At 34.8% G+C, this 21,025-nt stretch overlaps 1 protein-coding gene across 2 annotated transcripts in view; it reads left to right on the top strand.

Annotated features, from left to right (window-relative positions):
• The first annotated feature begins 4,828 nt into the window (after window positions 1–4,828).
• The window catches only part of LOC145258606 (DNA excision repair protein ERCC-1-like), a 108,036-nt gene continuing 91,839 nt past the window's right edge, over window positions 4,829–21,025 (top strand). Inside the window, exons 1-3 of one of the 2 annotated variants that reach the window (XM_080116622.1) lie at window positions 4,829–4,962; window positions 7,465–7,742; window positions 16,935–16,998. In XM_080116622.1, coding sequence (XP_079972748.1) covers window positions 4,900–4,962; window positions 7,465–7,742; window positions 16,935–16,998 — 405 coding nt within the window. In that variant the 5' untranslated portion in view covers window positions 4,829–4,899. Of the gene's footprint in view, window positions 5,025–7,464; window positions 7,743–16,934; window positions 16,999–21,025 lie in introns of both variants that reach the window. The other variant, XM_080116623.1, reaches the window with a different exon arrangement.

Raw genomic sequence — 21,025 nt, 5'->3', positions numbered from 1 at the left:
CTCGCAAGTCTCTTGTGTGGGAGAGAGGCTGCAGGGAAGAGAAAAGGGCATCCTCCACTAAGCCACGAAGTCTATTTTGTGCTCTGTCAAGACAGGATAGGCTGCTTTTAGCAGCTCCTGTCCAGATGTGACAGCAGTACTTGGACGTACTTGGCTTTTATACAGATAGAGAATTGCATCAGTAGTGAGATATCTTCTGGAGCTGTAGAAGGATCCTGCCATTTTCCCAGCGTCCTTGGCAACAGACCTGATGTACGTGTTCCATTTCAGATCAGGAGTAAAGGTCAAACCCAGAAGCTTGTCAAAACATGGAGCTTCCCCTAGACGAGAGCCATCCATTTCAATTGATGCGAGATGGACATCAGAGCATTGATGATGTAAAGATAGAAGCTTGGTTTTAGATGCATTAAAAGTAACCGGTCACCTCTTCCCTCACTGCCACGCGCTCAAGATCAGAGGAGAGAGAATCAGAGAGAACTTTGTCATTTACGGCCTTTGATGTGTTGCCATAGATGGTCGTGTCATCAGCATAGATGTCAACAAATGATTTAAGTATGTGTTTTGGGAGATCATTGATGTAGATCAGGAAGAGAGTTCGGCCCAGGATAGACCCCTGAGGGACTCCAGCAATAATACTGTGGGCCTCTGATTTCTGTCCATCAACCACTACTCTTATGAGCCTATCAGAGAGAACTGATTTAATAATTGATAAAACATTTCCAGTGATACCGTAGCTGGAAATCTTATGAAGTAGGCCCTTATGCCATACCTTATCGAAGGCCTTTGGTATGTCAAGAGCAATTGCCCTGGAAAGGAAGCCTTTGTCAAGAGATTCACTAATTCTATGAGATATAACCGTTAGCACATCTGCGGAGTGGAAACCATATTGCATGTCACTAAGAAGGTTGTTTCTGCTGAGGTGGTTGACTACTTCCTTATTTAATATGGATTCCAACATCACACACAGGAGACTTAAACAGTTTTGTAAGTATGGGGGAAAGTTCTGGTTAGAGCTTTTGCAGCGCTATAACTGGAATGCTATCAGGGCCAGTTGCTTTACTGGAATCAAGGTTCCTGATTAGCTTGGCGACCTCATGCACAGATATTTGTATGTTGCATAGCGTGTTCTCTGTTATAGGAGGAAATACAGGGAGTTGATGACCTTCGTCGCATAGGGTAGAATTAGCTGCAAAGTTCTTGGCAAATAGTTTGGCCTTGTCTGATGCTGACGAGATGACCTCAGGTCCATTGATGATAGTTGGGATAGAACGCACGCTTCTATTCAGGATCCTGTTTGCTATTTGCCAAAACTGGTGGGAACCAAGCGGCTGCTCAGTTACTTTGGATTTAACGGACTGAGCATATAGCTCTCTTGCATTTTTTATTACTCTTTTACAGTGGTTGCTGGCAGTTCTGAAAGCAGCTTTAGTCTCAGTACATCTATTACGTTGGTAGCTGTGGAAAAAGTGATTTCTGTACACGATGACAGCAGCACATTCTGGGGAGAACCATGGCTGGCTGTTAGGTTTTTGTTGGAATTTTTTGGATGGCATGAATCGGTCTATACCTACAATTAACCATTCGGTCAGGTCTGATACTATGGAGGACACATCCTTTTTAAACATGGAATGCAGAGGTAGATCAGATATGAATGTACAGAAGCTATCCCAGTCAGCCATAGAGTATCGGTATACAGTACGGTGAAGAGGTACGTCTGAAGACTTATTACATTTCATTTTTATCTTAACTGATACAATGGAGTGGTCGGAGGACCCCAGAGGAGACAGAACGGAACTTGAACATAGCTCAGGGGAAGTTGAGAGAAAAAGGTCTAGAAGGCTTGCATACTGACCGGTGGTATCAGGCACACGGGTGGGTTCGTGAACAATCTGAGTGAGGTCATAGGCAATGGCAAAATCATGACAGAACCTCCCCTCGTCATCGGTCTTATTTGAGTGGGTCAGCCATTCCATATTATGGACATTGAAGACACCGCAAATGTGAATGTTAGCCGATGGATGAGCAGACAGTATGTGGTCAATTTTCTTAGATATACTCTTAAAGATAGTAATCCCACTGTTGTGGGGGCGATAGAGGGCAAATATAAATGCAGTGGTGTAAGCTAGTGCAACCCGGAAGCACATATAAGGTAAACTAGGGTCTTCTCTGGAGATATCCCTACCACATAGAAAGCCATCTTTAATGTAGGCACATATTCCATGCCCATGGCGATCTTGGGGGTCAGATTTAGATGTTAAGTTAAGAGTATCCTTTAATTATGAACTCATCTAGGGGAGTGATCAGCCCTATGCCAGTTTCATTTAGAAAGAATATGTCCGGTTTCATCTCCTGTAATTGTGTTTCAACCTCTGGAAGGTTGGAATGTAGACCCCCTGATGTTGGAGAAGGAGACATTGTAGTAGAGGTCTATGTTGGAGGATGGGGTTCTAGGTTTATTCGTGCTTTTTTTCTGGAGATTTGTCATGTAAATTCTTTTGTCTTTTTTATTTGATTTTGTTTAAAACAAAATCTTCCATTGCTGGTAATAATAATAAAATAATAAATCTCTATTGATTTTAAAACACCAGTGAAGTTGAAATCGATAGATCTTCCCTTACATTTAGGAAAATATCTGCACATTTAACACGTGTGTTTCTACAATAATTGGAGAAAAAATACAACTATTACATATTTAGAGATTTATAAAGAATCGGAATTGGTAATTGTATCGGAAACGGGAAAAATATTGGAATCGTCCTATCACTACTAAAAATATAAACAGATTTTAGCAAATGAAAAGTAGAGATAAACAAAAATTAAAAAAAAACATTTTATGCAAGAGATAAGAATATAAAAGTTATTTTCAATCATGAAAATGCTCATTTATGCAAATTAGTGTTTGGAAAAAAAAAGTTGGGTTAATAGTCACAAGTCAAAATGTTCATAGCGTGAATAATATGTATATGTAAGTAATATACGTATGTGAATATTTGGTAACATGACATTGTGTATGTGTGTGTGTTGATTTAAATTGTTCATGTTAGTGGATGTATAGCTGTTCCTCCGTTGATGAAGTCTGGTATGTGGATCATTGAGTCCTTTTCTTTTGCGACTTACCTCTCCTGGCCAAAGGCTGAAAGGGGGATTGAGCGATGTTCTTGGGTCTTCTTTACAAGGTTCAGCCGGCTTGAGAATTCTTTCAGGTTCGAAACGATTTTCATTGGCTGAAAATATTTTGAGTTCACATGTTCATGTGATAACTATAGGAAGTGATGAGAAGAGTGAATCGAGACAAAATCTCTACAAAAATACTGTAGCGATATGCTAGAGATATTGAAATGGATGGATAAAGATCATTCCAGTTATGTATACATTTGTCTTATCCACCTACACAAATTCTGTCGAAGTAAAAAGTAAAACGGTACCATTTCGAACGGACTATACAAGACTATACCACGTGACAGCGTGTCCATTTTTTATCCAATTAGCACTCAAAGAAAACACTTATTAAATTCTTTTTCTGATAGCCTTCTCCTGGAGCCAGTCAAAAACCTATATAAAGACACTGCGCACCAAACCCAAATCAGTCTATTTTTGTTATTAACATTGTCAATATAATTTTATTTTTGTACATAAAATTTTTATTCCCCAAACCCTCCTTTTTCTTATATGGGATTTAAGTCATTTATCATGGTATGATGTTTTTATAGTGATTAATGAAGGATGTATACGCTAATGGATGTATAGTATGAATGAGGTATTGTGGTGAAAGTAGAGTGAATGAAGGAACTAGTTAGATTAGCTTAGTTAGCGTTAGACTATGAAGACCCCCCCCCCCATTTTTCGGCCTTGTGCCAAATTTTTAAATATTCAGTTTAGTTCATGATGCAGTAAGCAACTACTCGCCGGCTAACTCCGTCGATGTTCGACATAAAACCACCAAACATAACTTCGAGCGCAAATTCTCACCATGGAAGTACCATAGCAACAAGAACTAATATTTTTTTTTTTGCTTCTTTTTGTCTCTCATTTATCTCTAATGTGACGGATTTTAATTCCTTTTGTGAAGATAAAAAAGAAATATTTTATATCTAAAAACATGATTGCCTCAGTCGAAGAAGGATTTCTCTTTTCTCATTTTTGCTAGTTCTTTAACTCCAGTTCTATCAGACTCTAATTAAGAGAAAAATATATAAAGTCCTCGCGACTATACATAGTTCTAAAATACTAACATAACAATGGACGATTTATAATCTTTCGCCAGCGTGTTGAATCGACACACGCATATCAAAATACAGCAACCAAACAAAATGGTTTATCTTATTGTTAAATAAAATTTCATTGTAAATATTAAAATTCGTTTTCGCCATTATGCTGCTTCTGACACCTTTTTATTTATTTTATTTTATTTTTGTTAAGGGTTGCCACGGCTGTGAAATCAGGCGTCGGTGTGTCGACCAAATCCCCTCCTACACTACGATGAATGTGATAGTAAAAATAAAATACCAGATAATGAGTCAAATGACTAAACGATATAATAATCATTCAATTTAGCTGTCAAAATCCCATTGAAATAAGAATTAAAGTAAAAAGATTTCTGGTCAATATCAGGTTAAATGGTATTATTATACAAACACCGTGACAGCGAATTAGTAAAATCTTTTACGTAGTATTCTGTTACGTTTCGGTGTGCTGAACACGAATCTGAAAACTGGGTTAGGGTTAGGGTTAGGGTACATTTTTTTCTACTAATTCGCTGTCACGGTATTTGTATAAATTTACCAGGTAAATTACCTAGTTAACACCCCCCCCCCCACACACAAGTTGAAAGTTTTATCGCTTATTTAAAACTTTTTTTTTTTTTTAGAAGGGACTATCATTGCCAAAACACCGTTGAACATGGCGGGCAAGTCGAAGTTCAGAATTCCTTCTCTCAAAGAAATGGAAAAACCTGATGAAAAGGTCTGACAAAAAAATGGATTAATCTTTATTACGAATAACGACGAAAAATAATTTCCCTCTAAGTTCGTTTCATTTTAAAATTTGCGTGATGAATAATTACACTTGACGCCGCGATCATCCATTTTTTGTTTTGATTATTCAAATATTATCATCCTTGTTACAAGTCTTTTCTTTTGATTTAATAAACAAAATAATTTGAATTGATTTAAAATTTTTAAGATTATGTTGTCAACTCAGTGACTTCTCTGGTAACATTGAATTATCTTAACTAATGGATTTTATTATGAATTCATAACCGTAAACCGCCACCAAAAAATGTTTCTCTTCTACCAAAACGGTCTTCCTAAAACAACATTTTAAGTTTAATTTAGACGGTTTCAGACAGATACAAATGATTGCACACTAAAAATAATTAAATGAAAATAAATAGATTCTTTTAAAATTTCGGTGCTAAAGCAGAGAGTGGTTCGCGCGACTTTTTAAATCGTATTTCCACGTTTAATTAAAGTTTTTTTTTTTTTTTTTTTTTTTTACTCAATTGTAAGGTTAAAGTACAGAATAGGTACAAAACACCCTCCCCATGTTAAGAATGGCTTTTTAAATAATAACGTTATTATTTCAGCGCGGATCACTCTCTGAGTACCATAATTATAAGTAAAAATATAACATTTATCGAATTATCGTATATTTTAATGTGGAAAAGTTATGCGACCAATTCAGAATGATTAACTTACTTCTCTCTTGACTTAAATTAAGGGCTCGCCATTTTTACACAAAACATCTCAAAGTATTCCTTTTTGTTAAAAATACATCAAGCAGTGCAAGCACATCTACTGGATCATTTTTTAAAATAATCTTTTAGAATTTATATTAAATTCAACATGGCACGTGATTACGTAATGATCTTTTCATCTGAGATGCGTTGGTTTAAAAGATTTCCAAACGACACAAGAAGCACCAAATCTTTGGATAATAATAAATATTTTATAATAATGATGACGAAATTATACCAAAAAAACACTAACCCTAAGTCCGGATTGATGATGGTTGTTGTCTTAAAAATGCGAGTTTTCCCGACGTGATTGAAAGTAAAATTAGTTCAAATCACGAAAAAAATCCTAGAAAAAAATAACATGTTTTATAGTAAACATTTTAGGTTAAAATATTTGGTGTTTATACATTTTATGTATCTACGCTATTTTTTCTATAGTATTTTCAAGTTAACTTATTTTTTTTTATAAATATTTTTGTTTATTAAATTGTTAGGTGAAAGTACATGATAGTTACAAAACACCCTTCCCTCCCATGTTAAAAATGTTACTGCCTTATAGGTTTATATATATAAATCAAAACGTGGATTCCATGAACAAAGCTTCTTTCTTAGAACTGCACGCCTGTGGAACTCTGTTCCGTCTGCCTGCTTCCTACCGGACTACAACTTGGATGTATTCAAGTCCAATGTTAACAAATTCCTAATGAACACCCCCCTTAAGTAAACACTTCATCAAATCTCCACACTAACGTAATGTACTTGCAATAACCCTTATCCCTGAGTGGCTTCCGGGCCTTGATAAGTGGTGATCACTGTGTAATATATATATATATATATATATATATATATATATATATATATATACACACACTTAGATTCGAAAAAGTTTTCAAAAACAAAGTAGAAAAGTAACTTATCTTGCCTTTGATAACATTTATTTGTTATATATCTGTTTTTAGACAACTTTTTCAAATCTATGTGTATAGTAATACAAACCCGCCTTATTATTTAGAAAGCCAATAATAATAATCCAAGGATGTTTTTAAAAAATATTTTTTTATAATGTCAAAGTTTATATTTAATTAATAATAATAATTATAATCCAAGAATATTAAAACATTTTTTTTTTAATGTTAGAATTTATGTTGAATTAATAATAATAATAATCCTCCACTACCAAGAATATTTTTGGAATGATTTTCTTTTTTAAGTCACCACTTATCAAGGCCCGAAGGCCACTCGAGGATAAGGGTTAATGACTGTAAGTTGGTGGTGTAGTAATCACTTATGGTGTAAATTGTGTAGAATTTGATTATTTATGAGGACGGCTTAACAGGAACTTGTTTACAATACATTTGAAGGCTGCCATGTTGTATTCAACTTGGAAGCATGCCAGCGGAACAGTGTTCCAAAGGTGAACAGTTCTGGGAAGGAAGTTTTGTTCATGGAATCTGCATTTACAGTTAGGCACAGATAGAGAGTGGGGAAAATCATATATAGTGGTTATAGCTAGTCGAGCTCAAGTGAATCATTTGATGTTAAACTTGTAATTCGCTGCTTAAAATATAACACATGAGTTAAAAGAAATTTTTTTTAAATATTCAGTATTTAATCAATAGTAATTCAAAATTAATTTTCTTTAAAAACAAAAAAATAAATTTATAATGGATGATCGGTGTTGTTCAGTACATTAAACTTTGAAACCATTTTTTCTTTTCTGTTTCTCCTAGTTGTCTGTGTTTTCTACACGCAAACAAGATGTGAGCTTATCTGCTGATAGCAAAACAGAAGCACCTAATTCATCAGAAGAACAATCTCGACCAAAACCACCTGCTGTGCCTCCGCAACGAAACCCACTCGAAAAAGTTGAAGCACCCACCTCAGCAAGTGTGTCTACCACAGCTGCAAATGATGAACCAAAAACCTGTCCTGCAAACTCAAATCTTTCAAAATCAGATTCTGCAGCAAAATCAAATCCAGCTAAACTCGACGAACAAATGAACCCGAGGTATTTTTTATTTTGAATACTCTATGTTTTACACTATCATTGAAATATAAGTTTCTTAGATACAGATGAGATAGCAACTTATATTTTTTGGATCATTTGGATTTTTTCGATTATTTGAATTATTAGTCATCCAGACTGTTTTCATCTTCGATTATATTTTCACGACATGTTGGTCGATGTAACTGCTGACCTTTTTCAGGTCTATCTTGTCGAACTCAGGAATGAACTTAGTAATTTGCACAGAATTTCTAACAGAACCCTTATTTGAACCATAGAAGTAGCATGCTCTTGTTTCGTAAGCTATGATGAAAGTCCTAAGTAATTTGCAGTTGTATTTTTGAGTGCCGCCTGGTTTGTATTGAACCTAATTTTACACTTAAATTGTAGTCGATATAATACTTGGTAAAATTCAATTGTAAATTTACACGCTTCTGGAGGTTGAAGATTCAGTTTTCAGCGCAAACGACATCAAAAATACAATTGTAAATTACTTAAGTCTTCTACCAAGTTATGGCTGACAAAATGAGAGCATGCTATCTCTGTGAAGTAAATAAAGGGTTCTGTTCCAAATTCTATGCAGGTTCTCGAGTTTGACAGAAAGACTCATGAGTTTGACAAGATACACCTGAAAAAGGTCATAGGTTACGCCAACTGAAATATATGAGAACAGTAGTCCGAAGAATCCAAATAATATGACTAATCAATTCTTTTTTTTTTTACATGGAAGTCACCACTTATCAAGGCCCAGAAGCCACTCGGGGATGAGTGTTATTTTGTGTACCGTAATCAATGGGATAGTGTTGCAGTATTCATTAGTATTGGAGATTTGATAAAGTGTCATTACTTAAGGGGGCGGTTCATCAGGAATTTGTTTATGTTGGACTTGAAGACATCCATGTTGAAGTCAGGAGGGAAACAGGCAAGCGGTAAAGAGTTCCACAGGCGTGCAGTTCTAAGAAAGAAGCTTTGTTCATGGAATCTACGTTTTGATTTAGGCACAGATAAAGAGTGGGGAAATTATTGACAGTGGTTTTAGCTAGACGGGTGTATATCATGAAAGATTGGTGAAGGGGGACCAGAGATTGGAGCTCAGACGAGCACCTGCCATGGAAGTAATGATAAAACAAAGATAGGCTTGCAACGTCTCTTCTGTGGGAGAGAAGTTGCAGGGAAGAGAAAAGGGCATCCCCCACTAAACCATGAAGTTTATTTTGTACTCTGTCAAGGCAGCATAGGCTGTTTTTAGCAGCTCCTGCCCAGATATGGCCGCAGTATTCCATCCTTGGTAGTACTTAGCTTTTATATAGATAGAGAATTGCATCAGTATTGAGATATCTTCTGGAGCGGTAGAAGGATCCTGCCATTTTTCCAGTGACCTTGGCAACAGACTTGATGTACGTGTACCATTTAAGATCAGGAGTAAAGGTCAAACCCAGAAGCTTGTCAAAACATGAAGCCTCCCCTAGACGAGAGCCATCCATTTCAATTGATGCCAGATGAAGATCAGAGCGTTGATGATGTAAAGATAGGTACTTGGTTTTAGATGCATTAAAGGTAACCAGCCATGTCTTCCCCCACTGAACCACGCGCTCGAGATCAGAAGAGAGAGAATCAGAGATAATTTTCTCATTTACAGCCTTTGATTTGTTGCCGTAGATGGTCGTGTCATCAGCATAGATGTCAACAAATAATTTAAGTATGTGTTTAGGGAGATCATTGATGTAGATCAGGAAGAGAGTTCGGCCCAGGATGGACCCCTGAGGGACTCCAGCATTAATACTGCAGGCCTCTGATTTTTGTCCATCAACCACTACTCTTATGAGCCTATCAAAGACAAATGATTTAATGATTGATAAAACATTTCCAGTGATACCGTAGCTGGAAATCTTGTAAAGTAGGCCTTTATGCCATACCTTATCGAAGGCCTTCGATATGTCAAGAGCAATTGCTCTAGAATAGATGCCTTTTTCGAGAGATTCGCTAATCCTATGAGGTATAACCGTTAGCACATCTGCTGTAGATCTAGCATATTGCATATCACTAAGAAGGTTATTTCTGCTGATTACTTCTCTATTTAATATAGATTCCAGCAACTTACGCATGACACACAAGAGACTTATTGGTCTGTACTGAGAGTGAGATGACTTATCACCTGAATTTTTAAATACAGGGCATACTGATGAGGTTTTCCAGGGTGTTGGAAAGCACTTCTCATTAAGGCAACGCTTAAACAGTTTTGTAAGTATGGGGGCAAGTTCTGGTTGAAGCTTTTTTAACACTATAATTGGAATGCTGTCAGGGCGAGTTGCTTTACTGGAATCAAGGTTCTTGATTAGCTTGGTGACCTCACGCACAGATATTTGTATGTTACCTAGTGTGCTGTGTGTTATAGGAGGAAATACGGAAGTTGATGACCTTCGTCACATAGGGTAGAATTAGCTGCAAAGTTCTTTGCAAATATTTTGGCTTTGTCTGATGCTGATGAGATGACCTCTGGTCCATCGATAATGGTGCCGCTGCTCAGCTACTTTGGATTTAACGGACTGAGCATATAGCTCTCTTGCATTTTTTATTACTCTTTTACAGTAGTTGCTGGCGTTCCTGAAAGCAGCTTTAATCTTAGTGCATCTATTACGTTGGTAGCTATGGAAAAAGTGTTTTCTGTGCACGATGGCAGCATTACATTCTGGAGAGAACCATGGCTGGCTGTTAGGTTTTTGTTGGAATTTTTTGGATGGTATGAATCGGTCTATACCTACAATTAACCATTCAGTTATGTCTGATACTATAGAGGACACATCCTTTTTAAACATGGAATGCAGAGGTAGATCAGATATGAATGTACAGAAGCTATCCCAGTCAGCCATAGAGTATCAATATACAGTACGGTGGAGAGGTACGTCTGAAGACTTATTACATTTCATTTTTATCTTAACTGATACAATGGAGTGGTCGGAGGATCCTAGAGGAGAATGAACGGAACATGAACATAGCTCAGGGGAAGTTGAGAGAAAAAGGTCTAGAAGGCTTACATACTGACCGGTAGTATCGGGCACACGGGTGGGTTCATGAACAATCTGAGTGAGGTCATAGGCAATGGCAAAATCATGACAGAACCTCCCCTCATCATCGGTCTTATTTGAGTGGGTCAGCAATTCCACATTATGGATATTGAAGACACCGTAAATGTGAATGTTAGCCGATGGATGAGCAGACAGTATGTGGTCTATCTTCTCAGATATACTATTAAAGACAATAACCCCGCTGTTGTGGGGGTGATAGAGGGCAAATATAAATGCAGTGGTGTAAACAAGTGCAACCCGGAAGCACATATAAGGTAAATTAGTGTCTTCTCTGGAGATATCCCTGCCACACGGGGAACCATCTTTAATGTAGGCGCATATTCCATGTCCATGGCGATCTTGGGGGTCAGATTTAGATGTTAAGTGAGAGTATCCTTTAATTATGAACTCATCTAGGGAAGTGGTCGGCCCTATTCCAGTTTCACTTAGAAAGAATATGTCCAGTTTCCTCTCTTGTAATTGGGTGTCAGCCTCTGAAACGTAGACCCCTGATATTGGAGAAGGAGACATGGTAGTAGGGGTTTATGTTGGAGGATGGGGTTCTAGGTTTATTCATGTTTTTTTTTCTAGAGATATTTCATGTTTAGGTTTTAGTATTTGTAGAACAGGTTGGCATACTTGGTTAGAGCAGGATAGAGAGGAAAAGTAAGAGAGAAAAGGACAGGAAATTTTTTTTTTTTTTGTAGCACATGATAAAGTAAAGCTGCAACAATTACCCACCAGTATGGCATCGAGAGGCCTCCACCTCTGCATGGTCCAGAATCCATTCACCAAATGGTAATACAGTAGTCCCAGTAATTTGCACCTGCTGATAGGACAGCCTCCTTAGTGGTTAATCCAAGGTTCGGTTCTCTGACTATCAGGTGGATAACGTCAGCCCAGATGAAACGTTTACCTCCAGCACCCTTACTAGTGACATGGCCACAAAGATAGACATAGAAACAGAAAAATTTCTGACATCTCAGACTACTGTTCACGAAGTACTACCGACTTGGAAAGCAGCTTTTTCTTCACCCTTTGTCAGAAAAATCACTCATTTGAATGAGGACTGAGGGACAAAAAAGGAGAAGCGAGAGTTACTGGAGCTGCTGATAACACATCTACTGCATTATCTACATTCTCATCTACAAAAAGTTAGAAACATAACTTGTGTTTATTAGTCATATACAGTAAGTATTTTTTAAATACCCAAACCAAATAAATAACCACAAAAGCAGTGTTCATCAATTGTAAAAGCTACACACTAAACCAAATATAAGTTTTAATAATAAACTCTCTGGCAAGCACATAAACAACTTGACTAAATGTTGTTTCATCATCATCATATCCGTTTTACATTTCTTCCTATGTTTTTGTTAGACTTCCTCTGTGAACTGAACCTTCAACCTACTAACCCAAGAAGTCTATAATTCTTATACATTTTTTAATATTTTTTTATCCCATTATTTTACCATCCATTTATCCTCTATCTTATTCACAAATGTTTTTCTATATTGTATCCATTATGGTTTATCCCTTCAACTTTATCATTTTGTTATATTACTAACAAGCTCACCTGGTGTTGCTCAGGACTGTAAAAAACAATGAGAAAAATGTAGTTGACTTTGAACATATATCTGTTATTCTTAGGAGAGAAGAATTTTTATGCCTATATATCATTTGCTATCTCGAGCAAAAGAATATTTTACCTAACTTAGGATGTGAATTACAGAAATTACGTATGAAATAATTTTGACTTCCCTAGGACATGTGATTAACAACATGAATATTAAATAATTTTACAATTACTAGGACGGATAATGTACAACACATATATTAAATAATTTTCTTACACTCAGACGCATAATGTAAATATATATGAAACAATTTAACATACTCTCGACAGGTATTGTACAACATATATGAACTAATTTCTCTTCCCACCAAGGCCATCATAATTTTAAGAAAAATGAATTCACTATTAGAAGATGAATCATTGGAATACATAAATATATTGTCTTGATTAGTGATTAGACAACACTTGCTTCAACAGAAAATTCGTCATTACTGTGTTTCTTTTCCCACCACCAAAAATACCCTCCTCTCCCTATATTAAGAATGGCTTTCTAAATTATAACATTATTTTTTCAACATGGTCCGTATGCCATATGTCAATTTTTTATTTATTGAATTGTTAAGTTAAAGTACAGAATAATTAAAACGATACCCTCCTCATATTAAGAAGGGCTTTCTAAATAATAACATTATTTCAGCATGATTCGTATTCGTATGTCAGTTCCCCCCCCCTGTCTCCAAAAATAGATATGAAATAAAGTAAATATTAGATGGTAAAGTTCTACAACCATTTCCGGGACTGATTCCATGTCACCCTGTCTCTTTTAAAAATAGATTAAAAAATAAAGAAAATTTGAGATCAAAAACTGCTTCAGCCATTTTCAGGACATACTCCATATCAGCCCCCTCTCTTATGAAATTTGAAATCATAAGCTGCCTCTGCCATTTCTGGGACTGACACCATATCCCCTGTCTCTTAAAAATATATCTGAAATAAAGTAATTTTGAGATTGTAAATTGTTTCAGCAATTTACCAGAGTGACACATTATCCCCCCCCCCTTCAATGTTAAAAATATATGTGAAATAAAGTAATTTTGAGATCGTAAACTGCTTCAGCCGTTTTCGGGCCTGACTCTGTACTCTCCCTTCCTTTAAAAATATATATGAAATAAAGTATTTTTGAGATTATAAACTTCATCAGCCATTTCTGGGACTTACTCCATATTCCCCTTCTCCCCTCTTAAAATATATGCTGTGTCGGTTATTTTGTATTTTTTTAAGGAGGAGATAATGCTTGGTAGAAAACTATATTACACTTACATGGCCTTTTGGCTAAGATAAAAGTATAGTATCTGTTCTGATGCAGCATTTCAGCGATTTCAACTACTCGCCCCCTCTCCATAAGCAGAAAAAGTGGTGATAAGTCTTGGGAGAATGAACAGGCAGTAATTCACCACACCTCAACCTCACCTAAAAAAAAGGTTTGCTAATCCCTGGCGTACTTTTAAAAACAACATAATTGTGCTTGTTCTCTCTCACCACCATCATCAACACTATGGTTTTTAGACAAATGATGTCACTTCCAAAAAAATGATTCCGCAGTTTTTCGAAATACATGGTTTCATTATAAATTGTATGTTTTTTTATATGGGTACTACACCGTAGAAGCACCTGATTTAAAATTCATGCGACTCAAAAAATAAATATTTCAAAGTGCAGTTAGTGATTAGGCAACACTTGCTTTACAATAGAGTAATTAAGAAATTGGATTGAGAAACGCATAGTTAATGTTAACTAATACTAAACAAAAATAGAGATAATACATCTCAGTTTCTTATTTAATAAATTGTTAGGTGAAAGTACAGAATAGTTTAAATAATACCTCCCCTCCCAATATTAAGAGTGGCTTTCTAAATAATAATGTTATTATTTCAGCATGGTCTGTATTCCGTGTGTCGTCCCCCCCCCCCGTCTTAAAAATATGTATAAAATAAAGTAAATATGAGATCATAAAAAAGATACATAGGTTGGCTTTCATATTTACAAATTCCAAACCACGAGTAAAATTTACGTATGATTTCGTTTTTCTTTTTTTTTTAATACAAATACTTAAACAAATGAGTGGGTGTCATCAGTTAGAATTGAAATAGAAAAACTTCTTGCTGCATGTTGTTTTCTGTATTAAATAAAAAAAAATTGAAGGACTGAAGTGAATATGCACATACAAAACGAAAATGTCAGCTAATGGTTAATGAACAATTTACATGTAAATTTGCCGATGTCTATATGTCATATACAAGCATGTAAGCAAGGATATTATTCGCTATAAACCATCCTTGGTGCATGAATATTATTTTCTGAGAATTTCAGTGTTATATGACCAGTAGTTTAAGAGTTTACCTGTTAGATACATACACACACGCGTTTACTGTTTTATTTATATAGAAGATTATTCCTAATAATTTATACTTCATTTAAATATCAAGTTATAATTTTCTGATACCCCAACTAAAATATACAGACATAGCATAAATCCCTTATTTTAAGTAAACCTCTTCCATAATTACAACCCATTCCATACATATGATTAAATAAGCAATATCTTTCAATTCACTTGCCCTACATTCTTCTCGAGAGCTTAATCACGCATATTGTCCACATATTTTTAAACTCATCATGGCAGATATGCTATACATTAACCTTCATTATATTATAAAAGTTATACTCTTCTTATATCGCAGAAATCATTTTTGTTCTCCCAACTCTAAACAGTCTCAATTTTTTATCTGCAATATTTTGTTTCGCTCCTAATATTTACAGACTTGCTATAACATTGCTGATTAGCACAAAGATTGAAAGCTTCAAAGTTTGAAAGAAAATATTTGAAATCTTATATAGACCTATATACAGATGTAAAAATATGTAAAATGTAAAAATACAGATGTAAAAATATGTAAAATGTAAAAATGCAGATGTAAAAATATGTAAAATGTAAAAATACAGATGTAAAAATATGTAAAATGTAAAAATGCAGATGTAAAAATATGTAAAATGTAAAAATGTAGATGTAAAAATGTGTAAAATGTAAAAATACAGATGTAAAAATATGTAAAATGTAAAAATACAAATGTAAAAATATGTAAAATGTAAGAATACAGATGTAAAAATATGTAAAATGTAAAAAACAGATGTAAAAATATGTAAAATGTAAAAATACAGATGTAAAGATATTCAAATTGATGTCCAAATATGAAGATGTAGTTGGAGATTAACATGATCCAATCAATGACGTTGAAAATTGGTAAAGTCTGTAAATCCATTACTGGTATGCACATCTATAGAACTGGGGTAATGTTCAGATTGTATAAATATTTTGTTCTTTGAAGGATTAGGTTGAGATTTCTGCTACTCCACCTAATATAAACATCAAGGCTAAAAATTTACTAAAATCAATGAAAATTCAGAATTATATTGAAATCTTAACTCTGAGCAACCCGAGATTTTTTTGGCGCTGTTTTACAATTTCTTATTGTTCTGAGGGAGACAACTCTCTTTTACTGAGAGATTCATTCATTTTTTTCATCTCATAATTTAGGACGCTTAATTAAACTGCAGAAGCGCCTTTTAAAAACTACAAGTTCTATATTTGAATACCCCCCCCTCCAAAAAAAGGAACAAAAAACATGAAAGGATGTTTTTGTAAACCGCTTGTGTAAACTTACTGACAACATTAAAAATCTAAAATTGTCACAAATTATGAGATGAAAAAACAAAACAAATGTTTTAGTAAAAGAGAGTTGTCTCCCTCAGAACAATGACAAATGGTAAAACAGCGCCGATTTTTTCTTAAAGATCACAAGCCAAACTTCCATGACAAGCTGTCTAATAGATTAATTTGCCTATCTAGCTTTGACTAAGGATTAGTAAGTAAAAAGATCCTAGTTAGAATTATCCCATCCATAAAGAAAAAAATGAATCTTCTACTTTGGCAATGCTCTGCAGGAAATCATTATCATAAACATCATTTATGAGACTTGTTGAATACATTCTATGAACTCAGCCACCATTTTCTTTTTAGTCTGCTTTGTCTACACATTATCATATATATATTATTGGAAATACTTGGAGCCATCTACATAAAACCCTAAAGCCTACAATCACTGTTATGTTCCAAACAAGCGCAAACGTTTTAAAATGCTTATTGTAAACTCCTCCATCCTTCTCCCTCCATGTGACCGAGTTACTGCTCCCAGTTTCTTGCTTGCTGGTGGCCTCCCTACGGAACCTTGCAATCTGCTGATACCATGCTGCCACTACAAAAACTGCAAAACTGCTTCACTGTCTGTCTTGTTCTTACAGTGTACCACCCATTTCCTGAAGATGCCAAGGTCTGTTCTCGCTGAAAATGTTTGAAAAAATACTTATGAGACTTTTATCAACATCTTTGATTCCCACACAAAGAAAATAAGAAAAATTTTTAAAAAGGATATAATTAAACAGAAGCTCCCTGTCGGTTTTGAAAATGTTTGTTCAAATATTTTTGTTTTATTGCAGCACTGTACCGGAAATACCAGCTAAAAGACAGTATACCAATTCCATCGTTGTGAATACTCGACAGGTAAGTTCCTATCAAGCTGTTACATATTGCAACTGAGAAGGAGAGTGAGTTGTCTGCCCTTTCCCTGACTGAGTCTTTGTCTTTTTGCTTGGATCTCAGCAGAGGCAGATACGTTTTCTGATGGCTGAATTGGGAGGTGGTGGTAGTTGTGAAGTAGATAATAGTGTAGACTGATGACCTGGGTATGTCAAGTTCACATTCAGTCGTTCCATAGCACCACTTTTACTTATGGATGTTGGCAACCTTCGTGTGGTCCCTCCTGTAAGTACCTGATTCTAGAAAGAATCTAGGGAAACCAATGATATCACTGCAAACCGATTGCTACTATTTGATGATAGGTGAGTTACTTCCCTAAAATAGACATACAGAAAGTGGAGACTATTTAAGGCAAACATGCTGCTCAGAAAGTGAATGTTTATGGAGGCTGTAGAAAGCATTAACCTGGGTGTGTCAAGTTCGAATCCGATTGGCTCATAGCACCACATCAATGTTGGCAACATACAATATACAAAGAATTGAGGAAAAATCAATAACAACAACAGAACCAAACCTGTAAAAAAAAACGTTGTGTCATGCTGATTCATATGAATTTACTTAAACGAATAATACGTTTAAAAAACTTAAATCAGGTGAACTGATAATTTGCTGTCCAGTTTTAAATTAATGCATGAAAAATCTTGTAGAATGACAAGGAAACATAAATTCTGCTAAATATGTTTCAATATTACATGAAGGACTCCTACCAACATTCTCAACTGCTAAAACGAACCAAGTTAACTCCCTTTTTATTGGAAACGGGGCTCCTTGTCACTTTGCTAGAGCAACGCAACATTGGTTTAGCCAAAATGGGATTAATAAACTTCCATGACCAAGTCCGTCCCCAGATATGAACCAAATTAAAAACCTTTAGGGCATATTAGATTGGAACCTTCGCAATAAGAAAAGGAAGACATTTTCTAAGCCTGAACTTTTAGCATTATTGCGTCAAACATGGCAAGAAATTGCTCAATATGATATTTGTCAACTGATCAATGCAATAGGGCCCTAGCATTAAAAATAGCAAAGGGAATGTCAACCAAGTATTAGTTATTAAATTTGTGACCATTTATTTTTTTATTTTGTTCTATAAATTTTATGTTTATTGAACTAAACTGTTTCTGTGGGTGTCTATTTTTTCTGTTATGTCTGTGTATATAACTAAAATGCAGGTTTCAAACAAGTCCTTATAAATATAATGCCATTTTGTGGTAAATGAAAATTAATCATAATAGAAGCAATAATTATTAGATCAAGCCTTGTTATCTCTTGAACAAAAAATACAAAAATTACATGTAAATACAACTTTGTTGATATAAGAATCATTTCAACAGCTAACACATTGGATTGTAATAATATGATTAATAGCACAGTAAAGATCAAGATAGATTGTCTTTTAATAGTAAATCAATAAAAAAAATTCAGATTTAAACTATGTAAAAACAAAGAAACACAATTGGATAATAAGGTAAAAATTTAATTCACTAAAATTTTTGGTGCTTGTTAAGATAGTCGACAGATTGATTATTTTTAAATATGTTGTTTTAAGCAAAAACAATATTACATACTTAATTGTCATGCCAGAAATAGTAATATATTCAAAAAAATCATTGAGTAAAAAGTTATTTATACTATTATGAGTGAGCATTTCTATAAAACAATAATGAAAAAATCAATAAAACAGTTTAAAATGTGTTCTAAAGTATTCTAGGCAATTATCCTAATAATCAAATTCCAAAAGTTTTTAATTCACAAAATAGTTTTAAGCCAGAGTATAGTAATAATAGAAATTTTAGAAGGATCTAGAAGTTTTAGAATGATCTAGAAGGTCCCAGAGAGTTCTGCAATAATCTAGAATGGGTTGTGGTGCCTTATAAGTAGAATAAGAAATCGATAAGATAACTCCGGATTCGTGGATAAGTCCAGCCGAAAGAATTCAAAACAAAAAAAAAGGAAAATACATTCCCTCAACTCACGAAAAATTTGCAGAAAATGCCTTCTGGACCAGTGGTAAATAGAATTTTGAAATTTTCTCATTGACCAAACATTTAAAAGACAAACAAAAAAGGAATCTTATTGTCATTGAATTTCATTATTAATACAGTGAATAGTTACTCGAAGTCTTGCCTGCTGGCTGTTCTTAATTTTGACTACCCTTCCTTCTCCCTTGTAACCATCACTCCCTCGTTCTGTTTTTTGATCTGAGTTTCACCAAGCTGTTATTATTTTTTTAGCATTAATAGTAATTATTCTAAACAACTGTATCTTTTGTTAACAAACCTTTTTCGTTTGTTTTGCTATTGTAAAAATTTGTGTACAACCTTTTTGTTTATTTTGTTATTATTGTAAATAAAGGAAAGCATTATTTTCCTAAAATCATATTTCATATCGTTAATATTTTTAATTGTTACCTCTTGAACATAACAATACTTAAATGTAATTTTTACGGAAAATTGGGTAAAATTGCATTTTTCTTAGACGTTATAAAGGAGCCAAAAAGAGTCTACACACAGGGTACATAACTCCAAAGCGAATATTTTAGATTACTTGTTCAATGGTTGCAATATTTGTTGTCTATAGCGATATATATATATATATATATATATTTTTTTATTTTTTACTTGATGAATTTTTGTAAATTTTGGATATATTACTATTTTCGACATGACAATTAAATAATGTTGTTTCTGCTTAAAATGATACATTCAAAAAATCGATTTGTCAACTTTATCCTAATAAGCACCAAATTTTCAATTCAGATTGTTTTTGTGAAGACAACCCTATATTAAATGAATCATACTGAGTAGCTGCCATTTTTCTTTAAGGTGGGACTTTTATATGCATACATACTAGATGACAATAACCTGGAGACTGTCTAGGATATATGCTAAGTGCAGGTCGTAGATGTGAACTTGGATGAAGGCAGTTTGGATGAAATTTTTGTGAGTTGTTGCCCTTGATAACATTGTGAGCTGTTCCTCTCTACATCCGGGATAAGTTGAATAGCAGCTATGTCAGAAGTGTCTTGATAAATGGCAAGAGAACGTAGGGCCCTCATCCAACCTTCTCTCAGTTAACTGTAGTGCAATACCAAACCCATAATCAGATGCATCTGCTATATAAAATCTGTCCCCTTTATTGTTGAGGTCCCTAAATGCGAGAAAGCTTTCTACTCTAATAGTTTCTTCTCTCGAACAGCTATACTTTGGAATTCCCTTCCTTCTGCTTGCCTCATTGACTGTACTGATATGCAGAAGTTTAAATGTAACATAAACAAACATCTCGTATCTCTTCCCTAAGCATGGTCCAAATAATAGCACCTTATATCCAAGTGCGAATGTGCCTTGTTTGGGGTTAACGTGAGTAAAAAAAAAAGAAAACGAAAAAAAAACCTAACACATCATTACACTTATTCAACGTGGAGATTATCCTAAGGGTGAATCGATTACACTTGTATGGTTATGTAGAACATTCATGGCAGAAGAATGGATGTCTTGAATTGCAGGAATATTGTCTGGTCAAGGAAAACTAAGAAGCAAGTGATTGGACAAGATCGCATAGTGGAATCTGGAGACAGTTAACCCACTGAACTGGAAAAAGTAAGAAGTGAGCTTGCATAATATCATAAAACGTCTGACCCCTGAACAGGGGAAAAATGACATTAAATGGATAGTACAAGGTACAAGATATTCAAAATATGTAAAGTGTGTGTGTGTGTGTGTGGGGGGGGGTTGATCATCCTTGGTTTATCCTCCTCTTAACTCATTCCATTACACATTTTGTGTACCCAATGTTTCCAGTCACCACAAAAAAATGAGTTGCAAAACAGGTCTACTACAGGGTGGAATGATAAAGTTGTCACCCTAGGAAATACATCATGATTTCGTTTCCATTTGATGAAAACTGATCTTCTTTTTTTGTTGCAAACCATCTACTAGTTGGCCAGTTGTGTACAAATCCCAAGAGTGAGAGGAGCTTTTTATTGTGTCTG

This window comes from Euprymna scolopes, chromosome 3, assembly GCF_053919585.1.
Source record: "Euprymna scolopes isolate OS-2025 chromosome 3, ASM5391958v1, whole genome shotgun sequence".
NCBI lineage: Eukaryota > Metazoa > Mollusca > Cephalopoda > Sepiida > Sepiolidae > Euprymna > Euprymna scolopes.
Note: the sequence above shows the minus strand (reverse complement) of the source record. Positions and strands in the feature narration are given on the sequence as shown.